Below are 21,740 nucleotides of genomic sequence, written 5' to 3' on the forward strand. Positions count from 1 at the left end.
TTCTGCATAGACTTTTTTTTTCCAGTATTTTTCCTAGTTCCCTGGTTACTCACTGGAGTAAACTGTGAGTTAACCTATTTTCGGTCAATCATTTCTTAATTTTCTTTTCTATTCTATTCTACCATTTTCTATTCTGTTTTCCTATTTCCCAGCAAAGAAGCATTTGCATTTCTTACCTTTATTCCCTAATGAGTCTTAAATGTTCTTCCAGCTAAAGCAGAGGTTGCACTTGAGGCATCTTAAAGTTGTTCTTGAGAGCAATTAAGTAGAGCCTCCTATCTTTCCTCCTATGTATTACAAACAGAAGACTCTACTCCATAGCCTCAAAATTGTTTTGATCTTTGCCAATTGTGTAATTCTTCCCAGTAAACCATCCCAACTACCCTGGATCTTACATGATATGGAATAGTTCTCCCCTATTCTAAGTCTTGGGCTTAAATATATAGAAAAGGAAAAAGAAAGAAAGAGAACTTCTTAAAAGAAAAGTTATTCAATTAAGTTATCGCCTAATAATAGCCTGTTTGGAAAAGTTGTTTTTCTTCCAGTTTATTGATTATTCTTATGCATAGATTATATTGTGCAGGTAAAGTAGTACTTACAGATTCATCAAAGTAAGTGTCATCTTCATAGTATTATTTTTTAGTACAATATAACCATCACCTTTGTGAATTGGTGATAGCAATAGAGGGTCATTTACTTGCATTTACTATGCTGAGGTTCGAGAAGCAATTTCCATATATTTTACATAGTAGGATTCAATTCAAATCAATAAGACTTATTTTCTGACCTGCCTTGGATGTATTCTAAATTCACATATATATCTGGAGTCAAATGCATGCATAACACTAAAGAATGGGGAGACTTTCAGCCCCATATTCTAGGAGGAAAGATGTCTCTATTCATTCTAGCTTTATCTGTGTTGTCCTAGGCCATTTGATCTGAAAGACTCAGATAATCTCATATAGTAGTGTTCCTAAACCAAGGTACATGAACGCCCAATTACTGGAAATTATGGAAAAAATTTAGGCAAATGTTGCAGAAGATTATGACTTATAAACTATATTTGTCTTGGAAAAGATTCACATATATATATATAATCCAAAAGATCTGTAATCCCTCCTCTCAAAAAAGATTGATATCGCATATCTTAATAAAATATGAGTGCACATATAGACTATTTTCTTTTCAATTTTCAAAGTAAAAAATAAAACACAGTATAACTTCCATGGCTTATTTCACTGAAAATTATATTCCTGCACTCTTGGAATTTTGTTCAACTTCCTTTAGTGTTTGTTTCATTCAAGATTCAAGCTGGATCATGTTGCAAGGGTTATACTGAACTTTTCTATAGCAAACTTTATGCTTCTGCTTTCTAAACAGACATAAACTGCTAAAATGGCTTTTTATTCCATAGTTTCTAATTACCATTTCCTATACAATGTTCATAGTAAGGCAAGAGTTAGAATCTATCAGATTTTCAATGATGATCTTGACAAAGTTCTGAGTTACAGGGGACCAATATAGTCATAACTTTTTCTACTTTGTTTCTAAAAAAGCAATTGACCTTATCCACACATTTCACATGAATGATGCTAAGAAGATACTTTTGTTAAAAGAGTAAGAAGTAAAAATGACAGTTTTTTATATGAGCTGTTTATATACAATGAGAAAACCATTTACTGAATGCAAACTTTGTTGAAACTTGTGGCAAGTTTTAAATTTGTGAAGGTTGTCTTGGCTGTGATGCTTCAAATTTAAAATATTAATGTCCAAGGCACTGATGCTATTTGAGTATTTAAAGTCTTGCATCATGATCAAAAGATTAGTGTACCATTTTAAGTTTGGTTGGAGTAGGCTGCAGTTACCGGGGTGTTGGAAAAGATGTCATAATGTGAAATAGTGGCACACCCCAGGGGGAAGCAGTGTGATCAGTTAATCTCATATTGGCAAAAGTTGAGCAATGGCTCAAGCCATCTTCATTATTTTTTTTTTTTCATGTTCTTATCCTTAATTTACAGGTTCATCTCAAAGCCTATCTAGCCAGATTTTCAATTTTATCTGTTCCCTCACTTTCAACATCTGGAGTTATTGACCTTGAGACATTCCCACTTATTTAAATTACATCATTAACCATTGTATAACATAATTTGAAGAAGATAAGAAGAGCCTAATGTAAAATCATGTGAGGACTGGAAATTAATTCTGTTCAAGTGGAATAGTAAGTGTGTGCATGTATATCTTCATACCATTATTCTACTTCTACATTATGTAGTTCTATCTACCTATTTATCTAAGATGTTCTGTCAAACCAATTTTTCAAACAATCCTGTCCCAAATATCTTTTTGAATACATGTTATTTTCTATGTGCAGTGCTCAAAGCATTTTATTTTCTTTTCAAATGGGTTTCTTCCAAACCATCTTGCCATGCTAACACAGGGTAACTGATACAGTAGTTCTCTTCTATCCATAGTTTTATTTCAGTTACCTGTCAACTATGGTTCAAAAATACTAAATAGAAAATTCAAGAAATAAACAATTCATAAGTTTTAAATTGCATATGATTCTGAACAGCAAGGTGAAGTCTGTCCAGCTCTGTCCCACATGGTGGCTGAAACATCCCTTTGTTCAGCTTATTCATGCTGTGCATACTCCCTGACCGATAGTGTAGGAAAATAAATAGCATATATAGCGTTCAGTACTATCTGCGGTTTTGAACATCCACTGTGAGTCTTGGAACATATCCCCTGTGGATAAGGGGGGCTGACATATATGAGTTAATAGATGATTTAATAGAAATAATTACTGACTTCCAGAAGAATGACAATTGTCCTATTGCCCCAAAGAGACAATGTATAACCTTATGTTACATCTAAAATATCAGAAGCATAATTAATATGTATATATATAAAGAACAAATATTTCATGTAATTTTAGAGAGAAACATATCAAAATTTTGAGTAGAAACCATCTGCCTCCCTTAAAAATAAAATGTAAAATTTGTGGCTTTATTTATAGTTTTAAAAGCCTACAGTTAAGTCCTACAATTTACCATTCACTGGGTTACTTTTTAGATATACAATGATTAATGTTTTGTTTTTTACTTCAAAGATCACTTATTCTGGTAGGAAAAACAAACTGACGCTAAAACATAATTACAATTCAATTTCAAAAGCAATACAAAAAGAGCTCAAAGAAAATGAGTTTACCAACTCTGAGGGAGTCAAGGAAATTTCAAAGAATAGATGAACTTGGGCTAAGAGGATCAAAGAAGACTTGGAAGTCAACAGTCAGAAAAAGCAGAAAAGGTAATTCCAGATAAACACATGGAGTTTTGAAAGAACAAGACTTGAATAATCAAAAGTCTATAGTTCATATGGACAGTATATTAACACATATATATGGAATTTAGAAAGATAGTAACGATGACCCTACATGCGAGACAGCAAAAGAGACACAGATTTAAAGAACAGACTTTTGGACTCTGTGGGAGAAGGCGAAAGTGGGATGATTTGAGAGAATAGCACTGAAACATGTATATTATCATATGTGAAATAGATCGCCAGTCCAGGTTCGATGCATGAGACAGGGTGCTTAGGGCTGGTGCACCGGGATGACCCTGAGGAATGGGATGGGTAATGAGGTGGGAAGGGGGTTCAGGATAGGGAACACATATACACCCATGGCCGATTCATGTCAATGTATGGCAAAAACCACCACAATATTGTAAAGCAATTAGCCTCCAATTAAAACAAATTTTAAAAAATAAAGAAAAAAATGTCTATAGTTCATATGGACTGAAGCAGAGAATGGATGGAGGAATTTGGAGGAACTTGCTAAAACTTCTACTAGTGACAAACCACAGTAGCGATGTTGAGCATACTTGTTAATAATTCTAAAGTTTATTTATAAATTTTGCTTCAGATCATTTGATGTGGTTTTCAGTTAGATGCCCTATATTAAGTAAGGACATATCTCTTTATTCTTCAGTTCAGTTCAGTTGCTCAGTTGTGTCCGACTCTTTGCAGCCCCATAGACTGCAGCACACCAGGCCTCCCTGTCCATTATCGACTACTGGAGCTTACTCAAACTTATGTCCATTGAGTTGGTGATGCCATCCAACCATCTCACCCTCTGTTGTCCCCTTCTCCTCCCACCTTCAATCTTTCCCAGCATCATGGTCTTTTCAAATGAGTCAGTTCTTCCCATCAGGTGGCCAAAGTATTGGAGTTTCAGCTTCAGCATCAGTCCTTCTAATGAATATTTAGGACTGATTTCCTTTAGGATGGACTGGTTGGATCTCCTTAGAGTCCAAGGGACTCTCAAGAGTCTTCCCCAACACCACAGTTCAAAAGCATCAATTCTTCAGTGCTGAGTTTCTTTATAGTCCAACTCTCACATCCATACATGACTACTGGAAAAACCATAGCTTTGACTAGATGGACCTCTGTTGGCAAAGTAATGTCTCTGCTTTTTAATATGCTGTCTAGGTTGGTCATAGCTTTTCTTCCAAGGAGCAAGCATCTTTTTAATTTCATGGCTGTGGTCACCATCTGAAGCCATTTTGGAGCCCCCCCAAATAAAGCCTTTCACTGTTTCCATTGCTTCCCCATCTATTTGCCATGAAGTGATGGGGCCGGATGCCATGATCTTAGTTTTCAGAATGTTGAGTTTTAAGCCAACTTTTTCACTCTCCTCTTTCACTTAAATTGCTAATATTTTTAAAAATTCAGAAGTTATCAAATTTTTCTCAAGCATCTATCAAGAAGACAATATGAATTTTCTCCTCCTTACTCTATCATGAATTATTTAAATGGATATATAAAGATTGTTATGAAAACAAGCTAAATGTCCCTCAACAGAGGAATGAATAAAGAAGATGTGGTACATATGTATAATGCAATATTACTCAGCCATTGAAAAGGATGAAACTGAGCCATTTGCAGCAGTATGGATGGACCTAGAGACTATCATACTAAGATATGTATGATAGACTATCATACTATCATCTTTCTGGCATTAAGCCAGAAAGAGAAGGACATATCATTTGATATCACTTTTATGTGGAATCTTTAAAAAAAAAATGACATAAACGAAACTATTTACAAAACTGAAAGAAACTCATAGACATAGAAAAAAAAAAACTTAGAGTCACCAAAAACAAAAATGCGAGAGGAGGGATAAATAGGAGTTTGAGATTAACATATACACACACTACTCTGGATAAAACATATAATCAACAGTCTTATTTAATAACACAGAAAATTATGCTCAATATTTTGTAATAATGTATAAGGGAAAATAATCTGAAAAAAATAGACACATATGTATGTCTAACTGAATCACAGTGCTATACACCTGAAATTTACACAACATTGTAAATCAACTACACTTCAAAAAGTAAATCATAATAAAGATTTTTGTGCTAACCCTTATTATATTCCTGAGATAAAATATATTAATTCATAATTTATTATTATTGCAAAAATGTATATTTCTATATGCAGGTATTTATTTACAACTGGTCATCACTGCTCACAAAGTCAAATTTATGTAAACTTTTAATTTTTCTAACTAATTGTGTCTGATCCTAGAAGAGGCAAAGAAACCAACATGGAAGCAAGATCCTCCATCCCTAGCTTCACCAGCAGGTACTATGTGGACCAGAAAATAAGCTCCCAGACAAAGCCTCTCCAAATTGCTGACTCACAACATCACAGATACATAAAATGGTGGCTTAAAGCCACTAAGTCCTGGGTTAGAGGATAGTTTTGTTACATAACAATAGAGAGCTGAACACTGACTTACCTCTGTAAAGCTTCATTCTTGACAAGTAAATCAGAAACTTACCTTAAGTATTTATGGTCCCCTTGGCACCGATCCATAGTTCATCTTGCAATGATGTCATCATATACAATCATCTAGCTGTATTGTTGTGTGTTGCGGGGAGGGATTTTTTTCACACGCTTTAAAATTTTTCTATATTGTTGCATATTATGTTTCCAACTCAATTCTGAATTAATACTACTGACATATAAGCTCCTTATTTTCAAATTAACATGTAGAAAATATTATGCTGAAAAAGGAAAGTATGCGGTACTTACAATTACTGGCTCATTTTTATTCTCAAGTAAAGAATTTCCTTTGTTCTTACTGCTGGGCCAAAAGGTGTCTTCATCTTTATTCAGTGATGTAAGGTGAACAGTTTTCATCCTGAGAAGTCAAAAAATGAATAAATGAATTTACACATGGAAATGCAGATTTTTGTCAATTTATCATCTCTTTCCCTTTCTATAGATTTGTAACCTTTGTTATAAATGCTCAAATATACCACATAAACAGTTAAAAGAGTTGGCATAGAAATCATAATAATTTGAAGTGTATGTTTTATTATATACATGTACACACATGCTCACATACACACACACAAATAAGTAAGAAAAGGGGAAATTATAAAAGATAAAGTGTATCATTCATTGAAGTAGATGAAAAACTTCATGAAAATAGAGCAATCATAAATATATATGCTTAACAAAATACAAAAAGTGTAAAGCAAAAAATAGACCAAATAAAAGGAAGCAGTGTAATAGATATTTAGAAAATCATAGCTTCAATTAAGAATATCTATATCTATATTAATATATCTATATTTACTTTTCTCAATTTGGGATACGTGTCCCCAGAGGACATTTGAAAATATCTGGAGATATTTGCAAATGTCACAACTTAGATTGTTATATGTTCTTGGCAAACATCGAGAATGCTGCTGAATATCCCACAATACACACGGCAACACATAATTATGCAGCTCAAAATGTTAATATGCCTCTATTAGGAATCTCTGATATCCATCTTGATATGTCTCTGTATCTGTCTATACCTGTATGTATATATTTGACATCCAGAGGCCCCTCAGCCACAATCAGTGGTAAAGATTAATGGAAAACTATATATATGCAATGCAAGAAGGACCATCAAGAGCTCAGATCCCTCTGAATGATAGCTTAGGTACACCAAGTGAGGAATCCATATTAATTTGTTGAAATGATGACTGAAAGCAGGAATATTATTAAACATGTAGGTGAATCAGACAGTAAAGAATTGCCCGCATTGTGGGAGATGTGGGTTCGATCCCTGGGTTAGGAAGATCCCTGGAGGAGGGCACGGCAACCCACTCCAGTATTCTTGCCTGGAGAATCCTCCATGGACAGGGGAGCCTGGCAGACTACAGACCATGGGGTCGCAAAGAGGAGGACACAACTGAGTGACTAAACACACAGCACATTATGGAGGACAACAAATTTCTGTCTTGTGACCAGTTGGAGGGGAAAAAAAAGGACTATAGGACCCAGCTATATGTTTTAATTTGATGTGTTTCTACACTTGAATTTTACTAATAGATCCCCCCTTTTGTCTATTTCTTATTTTTTAAAAGTTTTTTTTTCAGTTTATTAAGATATAACTGACATACAGCACTGCATTGGGCCAAAGCATACATGATTTGATACATATGTAACTTGTGAAATGATTACACAATAAGCTTAGTTAAGATTTATCACTTTACATAGTTATATGACTTACTAATATCCAGTTTAGCACAGATGAAAGGATCCTGGTATTGTGGCACCATGGAGCATCTTTCTAACACTAGGCTACTTCCCTCCAACCATCTCATTTATAAAAGAAAATACATGATGTTGACCTTAAGATGAAACTTTCATTGGTCATTTTCTGTTTCCTATGCAACTAGACATAGAGATAAGGAGACAAAAGGGGACCTGCATAAGTAAGAGGTGCTTGTGTCAAAACCTTTTGATTACCCAAAGAAGAAGGAAGAGAATAAACGGGAGCAGAAGCAGGAGGGGGGTGATGATGTAGAGGGAGATACGACTAAGAAAAAGGCCTCTTTCCTCTTTGTTCCTGCTTGAACACCATTTTTACATGAGCTGGCAAGATATTGTGTCCCTTGATGGCATAATTGAAAAATTTAACCAAATCTATATCAATTTCAAATGTTAAGTTTTGTGGGAAAAATAAATTATAGGTTGTTTATGTCACTGTTAGGTCATCTTTGTTACTTGCAGCCAAAAATATTTCCAACTAGCAACTGTTTTCAAGTGCTGATCACATATTATTACAAACATATTAAATTAGTTCATTAATTTCTAGCTTTTAGGATGTATTCCTATTCAACTTTACTATGGCTTGTACCTTAACTTTTCAATATTTATGCACAATTTATTTATTTTTTCCTTAGAAATGATTCAATTCTATATTTGCTTCTTTGGTCAAAGTCAGCCTTGCCTATAGTCCACACGTTTTTGAATTGCAATAATTCTATGAATTTATTTAATAGATTATGATCTTATAGTTTTCTCTTTACCCTCCAAAAATTACTTAGGTAAACATATATCTTTAAGTCTTCTTCCCTTAAGTTTTCATATTAGCCATATCAGCAATTTTGGCCAAGGTTTTTAACATGTAAAAAATCATTATTTAAAAAATCATAGTTACCTTGGCTATAAATTTCCACTTTCACAGGCTGTGTTTGCATTTGAGCCCAATTCTCTCTCTCCTACCTGAAGTCCAAGTAAAGAGAGTAAGGAAAACTTTATTCAAGGTTCAGCTCCAATGGGGATTTGCGGTAGGGGAGAGAGAATGGGCTCAACTCCAAAGACAAAAAAGGAGAAGGTAGATTTATAGCCAAGGAGTCAGAGGAAAGGAAATTAATAAGAGAAAAAAATATCATGAATAAGAGGGCTTTCTGGCTAAATAGAACTAATGGAATTCTTGAAGGTAGGCCAGGGTGATTAGATATCACCTGGGGGTTGGTGGAGGAGGAGAAATTTGATCAGACATCCAGGGTGATCAGACATCAAGGGTAAGGAGTTTTGCTAAAATGACTTAGGTAAATTCTTACTCTAACTGCTTATGCAGGCCCCAAAATGAGTGAATGCTGAAGCTGAGTCCTAGAATTCTTAGAAGAGCTAGTATAGAGTTTAGTCAAAGAGAGTTTCTGTCAATATGTGCAGCACATATTTTATCTATTGAAAAGAAATATACATATTTTCATAGGAGATCATTTACTTTTCAAAAATGCAACCATCATATGAAGGATTTTTGAGAAACTTTCTGCAATGCAAATTAAGTTAGAACGGGATTTCTTTTGGGAGGATGGTTATGCAGGACATCAACTCTTTAAGTCCTCACAACACAAATGTGGCTCATGAACAAACAGCATTGTATCACTTGGGGATGCTTATTGAAATACTGACTTTCATATCCTGCTCTAGACATACTAAAATGAAATGCATATACTTAAAAGATATTCTCTGTTCAGTGCTCTGTGGTGACCTAAGTGGGGAGGAAATCCAAAGGGGAGGGGATATATGCTACATATAAGTGATTCACTTTGCTGGACAGTAGAAACCAACACAATATTGTGAAACAACTATATACCAATAAAAATTAAGAGAAAATTACACCAATTTAAAAAATTAATTAAAAAAAGAAAATGATCTCTAGAAGATTCCTATACAGATCGAGGTTTGAAAAGAAACTCTTTAAGAAATCAATGAAGAAAATTTAGAAAAATATTATCTGAGCTCCGGTATATGGAAAACAGTTTACTTGTGACCCTCATATTAGAAAGTCAGTGTTCTGCATGCAAGAGCCTTGGCCCACAACTTTGAAAATAAGTGATTAAGAACTATGTACATGTGGTATTTCTTAGTACAGTATATTCAATTAAAGAGATAATGTGATATTTGTGGTAGGTCCAGGCTCTAAGCAGATTTAATGAATCCAATCTCCTGGTTCCTTACTCCACTTAGTAAATAAATCATAGTATAATAAGAACAATCTCCAAGTTGACATTAGATGTATATAACTGAATATAATATTTGAGAGGGAAATTTCGTGTTTTACAAAATGGTTTCATTTTCTGATAATGTAAGTTACTGTATTACTTCAACCTATTTGTTTCTAAATTAACTCAATATATTATGTGTTGAGACTGGCAGATACATAATCATTTTTGTCCCATGTATATTCACTTTGGAAAAAATAATGTCATATGCTGAACCCAGCCCCCTTGTAGAAGTGAAAATAAACAGATTCAGGAGCATCTGGAAACCATGTCTCCCAAGTTATAGAAATTTCAGGTACTATCATTGGTCCCCCCATATTTTTCATTGAGAATATGAGACATTATTACTAAGTATAATATATCCTTCCAATATACTAAAAAAAATTAAGGGTTAAGACCTAAAGGTATATACAATTTGAATGTTTATAAATAGGTATTACATATTATATATTAACTTAGCCAAAGTAAACGAACAGACATAATTCAGAAGCAAAACACGCAAGGAAGCAACAGTGGAGCTCCTCCAGGAATTGGAAAGCTATCAGGATAGCTCTCTGTCTCTCTTCCCTGCTTGCATCCACAAGCATGAGTTTTTTTTTTTTCCCCTGCATGTTGTTTTTATTTCTGCTTACGGACAATGGTTTTTCGTCACTCTGGCAGACCACAGCTTCCCTGGGACCACGGCATTTGCATGTTTAGAAGGTTACCATCACTGGGGGAGAGGAAATCCCCATATTTTCCCTAGTGCCAGCTGGAAACAACAGAGGAATGACACAGGGTGACTTAATTTGACCCTAAGCCTGGGGGATAAGGCATCAGAGTTGATGGAATATGTGCCAAGGTCATTGCAGCTCAGGAAAGTTTGTGACCTTGGTCAGAAACACACAGCTGGATTGCAGAAGTTACTCCCCATGAAAAAGCCACGGTCACTGTTATTGCCTGAGCTGTGCTTTACAACTCTCCCCTTCCAAAATCATATGTTGAAGTCCTCAGAATATGACTGCAATTAAGTTAGAATGAGATCAATAGAGTGGGGCTTAATCCAATGTGACTAGTGTCCTGGTAAAGGAAATTAGAACATAGAGGACAGAGGGAAGGCCACGTGAAAATACCAGGAGAAGACAACTTGGAGAGTGGCCTCAAAAGAATCGATCTCCTAACAACTTGATTTTGGATTTCTAGTCTCCAGAATTGTGAGGAAGTAAATCTGAGTTGTTTAAGGCATCCAATCTGTGGGACTTCTTTATGGCAGCTGGAGGAACCTAATATGATCATTCAAAGAAGGGAATCTGCTTCTATTGCAATGAACCCACCTTCCTTTATAGTAATAAACAGTGATTATCCTGGTAGATTCCATCATTAAGACTACTCAACTATAATATTATGTCTATATGAAAGTATAATGAATTATAAAGCTTTCAAAAATCTTATTCCTTACCCTAAGAAATCACATAATTATTGGTATCCCTACACAGTGCATAATAGAATGGGAAAGACTATATATCTCTTCCAGAAAATTAGATACCAAGGGAACTCTTCATGCAAAGATGGGCACAATAAAGGGCAGAAATGGTATGGACCTAAAGGAGCAGAAGATATTAAGAAGAGGTGGCAAGAATACACAGAAGAACTATACAAAAAAAGATCTTAATGACCCAGATAACCACGATGGTGTGATCACTCACATAGAGCCAGACATCCTGGAGTGCAAAGTCAAGTGGGCCTTAGGAAGCATCACTACGAACAAAGAAAGTGGAGGTGATGGAATTCCAGTTGAGCTATTTCAAATCCTAAAAGATGATGGTGGGAAAGTGCTGCAGTCAATATGCCAGCAAATTTGGAAAAAGGCAGTGGCCACAGGACTGGAAAAGTTCAGTTTTCATTCTAATCCCAAAGAAAGGCATTGTCAAAGAACGTTCAAACTACCACACAATTGCATTCATCTCACATGCTAGCAAAGTAATGCTCAAATTTCTCCAAGCCAGGCTTCAACAGTATGTGAACCAAGAACTTCCCGATGTTCAAGGTGAATTTAGAAAAGGCAGAAGAACCAGAGACCTAATTGCCAACAACCTCTGGATCATCGAAAAAGCGAGAGAGTTCCAGAAAAACATCTGTTTCTGCTTTATTGACGATGCCAAAGCCTTTGACTGTGTGGATCACAACAAACTGTAGAAAACTCTTCAGGAAATTGGAATACTAGACCACCTGACCTGCATCCTGAGAAATCTGTATGCAAGCCAAGAAGAAACCATTAGAACTAGACATGGAACAACAGACTCTTTCCAAATTGGGAAAAGAGTACTTCAAGGCTGTATATTGTCATCCTGCTTATTTAACTTATATGCAGAGTACATCATGTGAAATGCCAGGCTGGATGAAGCACAAGCTGGAATCAAGATTGCCAGGAGAAATACCAATAACCTCAGATATGCAGATGACACCACCCTTTTGGCAGAAAGTGAAGAACTAAAGAGCCTCTTGATGAAAGTGAAAGAGGAGAGTGAAAACTTTGGCTTAAAACTCAACATACAGAAAACTAAGATTATGTCATCTGGTCCCATCACTTCATTGCAAATAGATGCGGAAACAATGAAAACTGTGACTATTTTCTTGGGCTCCAAGATCACTGCAGATGATGATTGCAGCCTTGAACTTAAAAGACAGTTTCTCCTTGGAAGAAGAGCTATGACCAACTTAGACAGTATATTAAAAAGCAGAGACATTACTTTGCCAACAAAGGTCTGTCTAGTCAAAGCTATGGTTTTTCCAGTAGTCATGTATGGATGTGAGAGTTGGACTATAAAGAAAGCTGAGTGCCAGAGAATTGATGCTTTTGAACTGTGGAGTTGGAGAAGACTCTTGAGAGTTCTTTGGACTGCAAGGAGATCCAACCAGTCCATCCTAAAGGAAATCAGTTCTGAATATTCATTGGAAGGACTGATGTTGAGGCTGAAACTCCAATATTTTGGCCACCTGATGTGAAGAACTGACTCATTCGAAAAGACCATGATGCTGGGATAGATTGAAGGCTGGAGGAAAAGGGGACAACAGAGGATGAGATGGTTGGATGCGATGGGCGTGAGTTTGAGTAAGCTCCCAGAGTTGGTGATGGACAGGGAGACCTGGTGTGCTGCAGTCCATGAGGTCGCAAAGAGTCAGACATGACTGAGCGACTGAACTGAACTGAAACATTGCCTGATCCATTCATCTTTTTCCACTGTTTGCACATTTGCATGTTATGTATTTTCTGTATTTTAAACTCATAAAATGATTAATATATTTAATACAATAATTTTGCACTTCATTTAGCACATTAAAAATAACTTGCTCCAATCATCATTCCTCAGAATAAGTGTAGTAACAGTCTGGACCCAAGGAATTTTTCATATAACTTTTCCTCACACCAACTCATCCTTTCTTTCTTAGTTCATGAAAACAGCCATCAAATGCAGTGTCAATTTCTCTAGATTCTAACGAAAAACAAAAATATATGTTCATGTATGAATTATATTAATGGAGAGCAAATACTGAGTATATGTTAAAGACAAGATATCTTTATTTAGCTAAGACTTAAGTGTCATATGATTAACCGAAAACCTCCAAATCAGATTAGAGTAAAATAAAAGACATTATACATTTTGCTTGGTGTTTCAAGAAAGATATATTATTCAATAAAATTGGTTTCACATGTTTATAAACATAAATTTTTGCTGTTATAATTAATTTGGATCATTATTAGAAATTCTCCAAGAAAAAAGTTTGTACCATTTTTTCTCTGATGAAGATGTAAATGAGCTGCAAACAGTTATCTTTGTGGGGGAAAATGCCAAATTCTATACATAAATAAGGAAAAGAAGGTTTTTGCCTGTTGGTTTTATAATATCCAAAGTCTGATATTGAATTTTGGAAGAAGAAACAACAAATTTCAAATGGCATCTAGAGTAATAAATGTCTCTCTCAAAACATATTTAAGAACGTCAATAGGAATAATTTTTACTTAACACATTGCTACTCATAAACAAGTTATTTATACTGACTCTATTTAATGTCTCTGTTATAATGAGATATTATAATTTGGGAAAAACTGAGTATACTAAAGATCTGTCATAGAAGAATAAAGATTGCTTTTTCTCTTAAAAGTCTTCACATGTATCAATAGATTTGTATGTACTCAGTATAATCTTTATATTCTAATGGAATCCCAGGAGCAATTACTGGTATTTGAAATCACATTTCTCTGTTTTAAGGCACATGTAAGCGTGTATGCAACTATCGGGGGATGTTTAAAGGGAGGATTTCTGCGTGGTGTTTCTCATGAATCCTCAAATTATCAGGGGATGTTTAACAGGAGGATTTCTACGTGCTGTTCCTCATGAATCCTCAAAATGTCAGGGAATGTTTAACAAGAGGATTCCTACGTGCTGTTTCTCATAAAACCTCTGTTCCTTATCAAGTGGAACGGCAAGCTGCTCCCAGGACAGAGGTCATGGAATGAGACGGGCTCGGGTCTCCTTCAGTAAACGTTCTCCTTAGGCGAACCTAGTTAGTCTCGGTCCTCTTGAGATATGGTTTGTCTCCTGACCTTGTGATTATTATTATTCCCTTGTTCCCTTGGTAATGGTTGCTGTATGTTTGGTTTTCTGACCTTTGTCATTGTCAAAAGAAATGTTTTGTAACACAGCATATATACACTCATAGAAAGATCATTAAAGTTCCCTTCCTCCATCAGAGGCTTGGGTCCCCGTGTCTTTCTTTCTCTCTCTCTCTTTCCTTTTCTCTCTATTTATCTTTCTCTCTTTCATTTTCTTATCGTCGACTCCGGACCACCAGGTCCCGGTCCATTAAAGGACCCCAGCAGGAACATATTTGTCATGTTTACTTAACAGGAAAACAGATTCTTATTAATAAAAAAATCAATCAAACCTCTTATATTTTTGGTCATTATTTTCCCTTAAAAATCTCAATATACATTTAGTTAGATAACATAAAAGGTAATCTGTAAAATTTATATATTATATTCATACTGGTATAACTAAATAATGAAGATACTTTTGTTGTTCCCGGATGGGTATTTAGGGAAAAAAATATTTACTGTCATTTCTTCTATATTGAGTATCAGGGTAAATAAGTGGTGGTAGCATTTTATCTAAAGTTTTATCCTTTAAAAAGAAATAGCCATAAGCATAGCACAAAGTCAGGCTGAGCGATTTTATTTGAAAGGCAGAACACACCTAAAGGTAAACTATTGATTAGCATTTGGAGAAAAAGTAGAAAAGAGAAGTTTGGTGTCATCTTTTATTTTAGGCCACTGAGTATTAGAACCACATCAGTCCGCCTCTAGACAGGAAAGACACGCCAAATTAAATCAGAATTTTAAACTCCAATTTTATCTAATCTGGTTGTGAAAAGAAGACCTCAAAGTTCCATCATGCCAAATATACCACTTTAAGCAATCTGTTTCCTTATCGTCTTTCTTCTGACATTTTATTATCTGACAGACCAAGAAACACTGGTTTCCCTTGGAGAGTTTAATTCACATCTGGTATCTTTTAGAAGGCTTCCCTGACAGGAATAGCAATCATGATATGAAATCACTCACTTTTAATGACATCTTTAAATATCACATGATTTACTTGCACACAAATTAAAGTTCTGGAAGCAACATGTCACAATGGCTTCAATACGTATAGAGTTAAAGTGCTTCCCAAGGCTTGAAGAGAAACTGAGTGATGTGAGACACAAGTCCAACTTTATCTACAGCGCATCTGGACAGTCATCTGACTGCCCCTGGGGAAACATATGCAGTACAATAGTTTTCAAACTTTTCCACGAAGGACAATTTAAGCAATAGGGACTTACTGAAGAAGATTCCCATGGGGAAGTTGAGACAGATTGAACACAGTGGGGCATAACTAGCTCATTCCATGCAACTCTCCCTGTGTCTTCTCTAAATTATTTTCAGGACAGCAGAAAATGTAGCCCTTTTATTTGTGCGATTATGGGAAATGTTTCAAGTTTATTGGGAAGGAAGTGGAATCTAGACTCTCTGTTCACATATCCCCTGAATTCAGGAAACTCATTTTAGGTGTCCCCGAGAATCACCAAATGCCACTCTGTGGTCATGTCACTGGAGGGAAACATAGGTCTGAATCTTGGCCAACTCTAATGAAGATGTAAGAATCCAGATAATCAGGGTGGTTGGAAATTTTATGGGAGCCCATTTCTCTTGGCTTGGGGTTGGATAGAAGTGTTCCGTACCACTCCCTCAGTGGAAAGGATCAGAAATCACAAGTTTCACCATGTGGCTGATGATTCATAAGCATTATTTTCTCCAGAGTGGTTCCATGACGTGGTTTGTGGCTAATATTTTTTTGCTAAGAACACCCTCTACTCTTTTCCATATTGCTAAAAGATTATAAAAAGATAGATATCCTCTGCCTTCACATATGTTTCTATGTTGACAGGAAAATAGTAGGCTTAATTTTTAGTCCTAAAAAATTTCTGAATCTTTCTGCATCTCCAATTACTTGTAAAGGATCAGTAAAAATTGTACCTACCTCACAGATTTGTTTCAGAAAATGTTCAAGTACTTGGAGAGGCAAGTTCAAAACTAAAGGCATGGAATTCGGGCTAGGACCTAGGCATTAATAGGAGGAGAATCCTTTGGATTCTAGCAAATCAGTAAGAATTCAATCAGTGCTACTCACATTTGTTAAACAAGAAACTAGTCATAAGGATCCAAACTAATTCAAAGTGGTCTAAGAACTCGAGCTTTCCTTGAGTTTGGGGAGAGGAAACAGATCGACAAGGATATAGCCTAATTCTGCCCGGCCTTTCATCATTCAATTAAATATATCAATATATACGACTGAACCAGCTCTTACTTTGTTCATTATCAACTCTGAGAAATAATTTATGTACAGTATCTTTATATTGAACATTTTAATAAGTTTTAACAGTTATATATACCATTCCTGAAACCACCACCATAATTAAATATAGAATACTTCCATCACTGCAAAAGATTTCCAAGCCCCTTTGCATACCATTCCTCTCTTCACCTCTGATCACCAGTACTGATTTGCTTTTTTTGTCATTGTAGATTATGTTGCTTTTTGTATAAATGGAATTATACATAAAGGCTCTGGTTTCTTTTTCTGAGCATATTGATTTTAAGATTCATCTACTTTGCTGTATCTTAGTAGGTCATTACTTTCACTGCTAAGTAGCAGCATTCCACTGGACAGATATATTAAACATTGTCTATTTATATACAGATAGACATAGTTTTTTTTTTTCCAGTTTTGAGCTACTAAGTAAAATTTCAATGAACATTTATGCACAAATCTTTGAGTAGACATATGATTAAAGTTTTCTTGGGTAAATATTTACCCACAAATTGATTATGTGTTATATATGTGACTTGTCACGAAACAGTTAAATGGTTTTCCAAAATAGTTATACATTTACAGACCCATGTCAATGACAGTTTTTACTGATTCACATTCAAATATTTTGTTTTATCAATGATTTTAATTTTAGTCATTCTAAAGGTGTGTACTAGTATTACATTGTAGTTTTGTGTTCCTCAGATTAGCAGTGGTTAAATATGCACTTCATTTTATCTATATACCATCCATTTATACATCTTCTAATATTGTTTCTAATCATTTCACTGGTTTATTTATTTTGATGATATAATATTTCCCTGTTAAATAAATTTTATTTTTCTAATTTTGAAAGCAATTTCTAATTTTTCATGTAGAAAAAATAAAAAAGAATTAACAGAACATTAAAAAACAGAAAAAGAACACTAATATAATCCAAATATCCAGCATTCTTATCTTGATAGCTGCTATACCTATTTTTTAGTTAATTAATTTTTTAATTGAAGGATAATTGCTTTACACAACTTTGTTGTTTTCTGTCAAACCTCAACATGAATCAGCCATAAGTATACATATATCCCCTCCCTTTTGAACCTCCCTCCCATCTCCATCCCCATCACACCCCTCTAGGCTGATACAGTGCCATGTTTGAGTTTCCTGAGCCATACAGCAAATTCCCATTGGCTATCTATTTTACATATGGAAATGTAAGTTTCCATGTTACTCTTTCCATACATCTCACCCTCTCCTCCCCTCTCCCCATGTCTATAAGCCTATTCTCTATGTCTATCTCTCCACTGTTGCCCTGTAAATAAATTCTTCAGTATCATTTTTCTAGATTCTGTATATATGCTTAAGAATATGATATTTATCTTTCTCTTTCTGACTTACTTCACTCTGTGTAGTAGGTTCTAGGTTCATCCATGTCATTACAACTGATTCAAATGCATTCCTTGAGTAATATTCCATTATGTATATGTACCACAACTTCTTTATCGATTTATCTGCTGATGGACATCTAGGTTGCTTCCATGTTCTAGCTATTGTAAATAATACTGCAATGAACATTAGGGTGCATGTGTCTTTTTCAATTTAAGTTTCCTCAAGGTATATGCCTAGAAGTGGGGATGCTGGGTATAATGGTGGTTTTATTCCTAGTTTTTAAGGAATCTCCATACCGTCTTCCATAGTGGTTGTGTCAATTTACATTCCCACCAACATTCCAAGAGTGGTCCCTTTTTTCCACACCCTCTCCAGGATTTATTGTTTGTAGATATTTTAATGATGGCCATTCTGACCAGTGTGAGGTGATATCTCATTGTAGTTTTGATTTGCATTTCTCTAATAATGAGCAATGTTGAGCATTTTTCCACGTGTTTATTAGCCATCTGTATGTCTTCTTTGGAGAAATGTCTGTTTAGGTCTTTTCCCGACTTTTTGATTGGGTTGTTTGTTTTTGTGGTATTGAGTTGTATAAACTGCTTGTATATTTTGGAAATCAATCCTTTGTCAGTTGTTTCATTTGCTATTATTTTCTCCCATTCTGAGGGTTGTTTTTTCATCTTGCTTATAGTTTCCTTTGCTGTGCAAAAGCTTTTAAGTTTAATCAGGTCCCACTTGTTTACTTTTGTTTTTATTTCCATTACACTAGGAGGTGGATCATAGAGGATCTTGCTTTGATTTCTGTCATCGAGTGTTCTGCCTATGTTTTCCTCTATGAGTTTTATAGTTTCTGGTCTTACATTTCAGTCTTTAATCCATTTTGAGTTTATCTTTGTGTATGGTGTTAGGAAGTGTTCTAATTTCATTCTTTTACATGCAGCTGTCCAGTTTTCCCAGCACCATTTATTGAAGAGGCTGTCCTTTCCCCATTGTATATTCTTTCCTCCTTTGTCAAAAATAAGGTACCCATAGGTGCATGGGTTTATTTCTGGGCTTTCTATCTTGTTCCATTGGCTTATATTTCTGTTTTTGTGCCAGTACCATACTGTCTTGATAACTGTAGCTTTGTAGTATAATCTAAAGTCAGAAGGTTGATTCCTCTAGCTCCATTCTTCTTTCTCAAGACTGCTTTGACTATTCTGAGTCTTCTGTGTTTCCACATGAATTGTGAAATTTTTTGTTCTAATTCCGTGAAAATGCCATTGGTAATTAGATAGGGATAGCATTGAATCTGTAGATTGTGTTTGATAGTATAGTCATTTTCACAATATTGATTCTTCCTACCCAGGAACATGGAATATCACTCCATCTGTTTATCTCATCTTTGATTTCTTTCATTAATGTCTTATAATTTTCTGTGTACAGTTCTTTTGTCTCCTTACATAAGTTTATTTCTAGATATTTAATTCTTTTTGTTGCAATGGCAAATGGGATTGAGTCCTTGATTTCTCTTTCTGATTTTTCATTGTTAGTATATAGAAATGCAAGTGATTTCTGTGTAATGATTTTGTATCCTGTAACTTTGCTAAATTAACTGATTAGCTCTAACAATTCTCTGATATATCTATATCTATATATATCTATATCTATATCTATTCTCTTTCTATATCATCTACAAACAGTGAGAGCTTTGTTTCTACTTTTCTGATCTGGATTCATTTTATTTTCTTTTTCTTCTCTGATTGCTATAGCTAGCACTTCCAGAACTATGTTGAATAATAGTGGCAAAAGTAGATACCTTTGTCTTGTTCCTGATCTTAGTGGGAATGCTTTTTCACCGATGAGAATAATGTTTGCTGTAGGCCATCATATATGGCCATTATTATATTGAGGTAGGTTCCTTCTATGCCCATTTTTGGAAGGGTTTTAATCATAAATGGGTGCTGAATTTTGTCAAAGACTTTTTCTGCATCTATTGAGATGATCACATGGTTTTTATCTTTTAATTTGCTTATATGGTGTATCACATTGATTACTTTCTGTATATTGAAGAATCCTTGCATCCCTGGAATAAACCCAACTTGATCATGGTGTATGAGCTTTTTGATGTGTTGCTGAATTCTGTTTGCTAAAATTTTGTTGAGGATTTTTGCATCTATGTTCATCAGTGATATTGGCCTGTAGTTTTCTTTTTTTCTGTTATCTTTCTCTGGTTTTGGTATCAGGGTGTTGGTGGCCTCATAGAATGAATTTGGAAGTGTTCCTTCCTCTGCAATTTTTTGAAAGAGTTTTAGGAGGATAGGCATTATGCTATGCTATGCTAAGTCGCTTCAGTCGTGTCCGACTCTGTGCGACCCCATAGATGGCAGCCCACCAGGCTCTGCCGTCCCCGGGATTCTCCAGGCAAGAATACTGGAGTGGGTTGCCATTTCCTTCCCCAGTGCATGAAAGGGAAAAGTGAAAGTGAAGTCGCTCAGTCGTGTCCAACTCTTAGTGACCCCATGGACTGTAGCCTACCAGGCTCTTCCGTCCATGGGATTTTCCAGGCAAGAGTACTGGAGTGGGATGCCATTGCCTTCTCCGGGATAGGCATTAACCTTTCTCTAAATGTTTGATAGAATTCTCCTCAGAAGCCATCTGGTCCTGGGCTTTTGTTTTTTGGGAAATTTTTGATCACAGCTTCAGTTTCAGTGCTTGCAACTAGGTTGTTTATAATAATTTGTATTTCTTCCTGGTTCAGTCTTGAAAGATTGAACTTTTCTAAGAATCTGTCCATTTCTTCCAGGTTATCTATTTTATTGCCATTTAGTTGTTCATAATAGCCTCTTATAATCCTTTGTATTTCTGCATTGCCTGTTGTAACCTCTCCTTTTTCATTTCTAATTTTGTTGATTTGATTCTTATCTCTTTTTTTCTTGATGAGTCTGGCTAAAGGTTTGTCAATTTTGTTTATCTTCTCAAAGAACCAGCTTTTAGTTTTATTAATCTTTACTATAGTTTCTGTCATTTCTTTTTCACTTATTTCTGCTCTAATCTTTGTGATTTCTTTCCTTCTACTAATTTTGCTGTTTTTTTTTGTTCTTCTTTTTCCAGTTGTTTTAGGTGTAAAGTTAGGTTGTCTATTTGACGTTTTTCTTGTTTCTTGAGGTAAGATTGTATTGCTATAAACTTCCCTCTTAGAACTGCTTTTGCTGCATCCCATAGGTTTTGAGTTGTCTTGTTTTCATTGTCATTTGTTTCTAGAAATTTTTTGATTTTCCTTTTGACTTCTTCAAATGGAATATATATTTCCATCCTCTCACTTTCAGTCTGTGTGTCTTTAGGTCTTAAGTGGATTTCTTGTAGAGGGCATAGGTATGGGTCTTGTTTTTGTATCCAGTCAGCCGGTCTGTGTCTTTTGGTTGGAGCATTTAATCCATTTACATTTAAAGTAACTATTGATATATATGTTCCTATTGCTATTTTTTTTTTAATTGTTTGGGGTTGATTTTGTAGATCTTTTTCTTCTCTTGTATTTCTTGACTATATAAGTCTCTTTAACATTTGTTGTAAAGCTGGTTTGGTGGTGCTGAGTTCTCTTCACTTTTGCTTGTCTGAAAAG

The 21,740-nt window shown here is 35.1% G+C and overlaps 1 protein-coding gene across 2 annotated transcripts in view; it reads right to left on the reverse strand.

Moving 5' to 3' along the window:
• LOC145509773 (uncharacterized) overlaps positions 1-21,740 on the reverse strand; it is a 565,222-nt gene that overhangs the window by 312,730 nt on the left and 230,752 nt on the right. The window contains exon 4 of one of the 2 annotated variants that reach the window (XM_081499063.1): positions 6,103-6,211. In XM_081499063.1, coding sequence (XP_081355189.1) covers positions 6,103-6,210 — 108 coding nt within the window. In that variant the 5' untranslated portion in view covers position 6,211. Of the gene's footprint in view, positions 1-5,753; positions 6,212-21,740 lie in introns of those variants that run through there. The other variant, XM_081499062.1, reaches the window with a different exon arrangement.

Source organism: Giraffa tippelskirchi, chromosome 6, assembly GCF_054371585.1.
Source record: "Giraffa tippelskirchi isolate mGirTip1 chromosome 6, T2T-mGirTip1v1.2.pri, whole genome shotgun sequence".
In the NCBI taxonomy this organism is placed as follows: domain Eukaryota; kingdom Metazoa; phylum Chordata; class Mammalia; order Artiodactyla; family Giraffidae; genus Giraffa; species Giraffa tippelskirchi.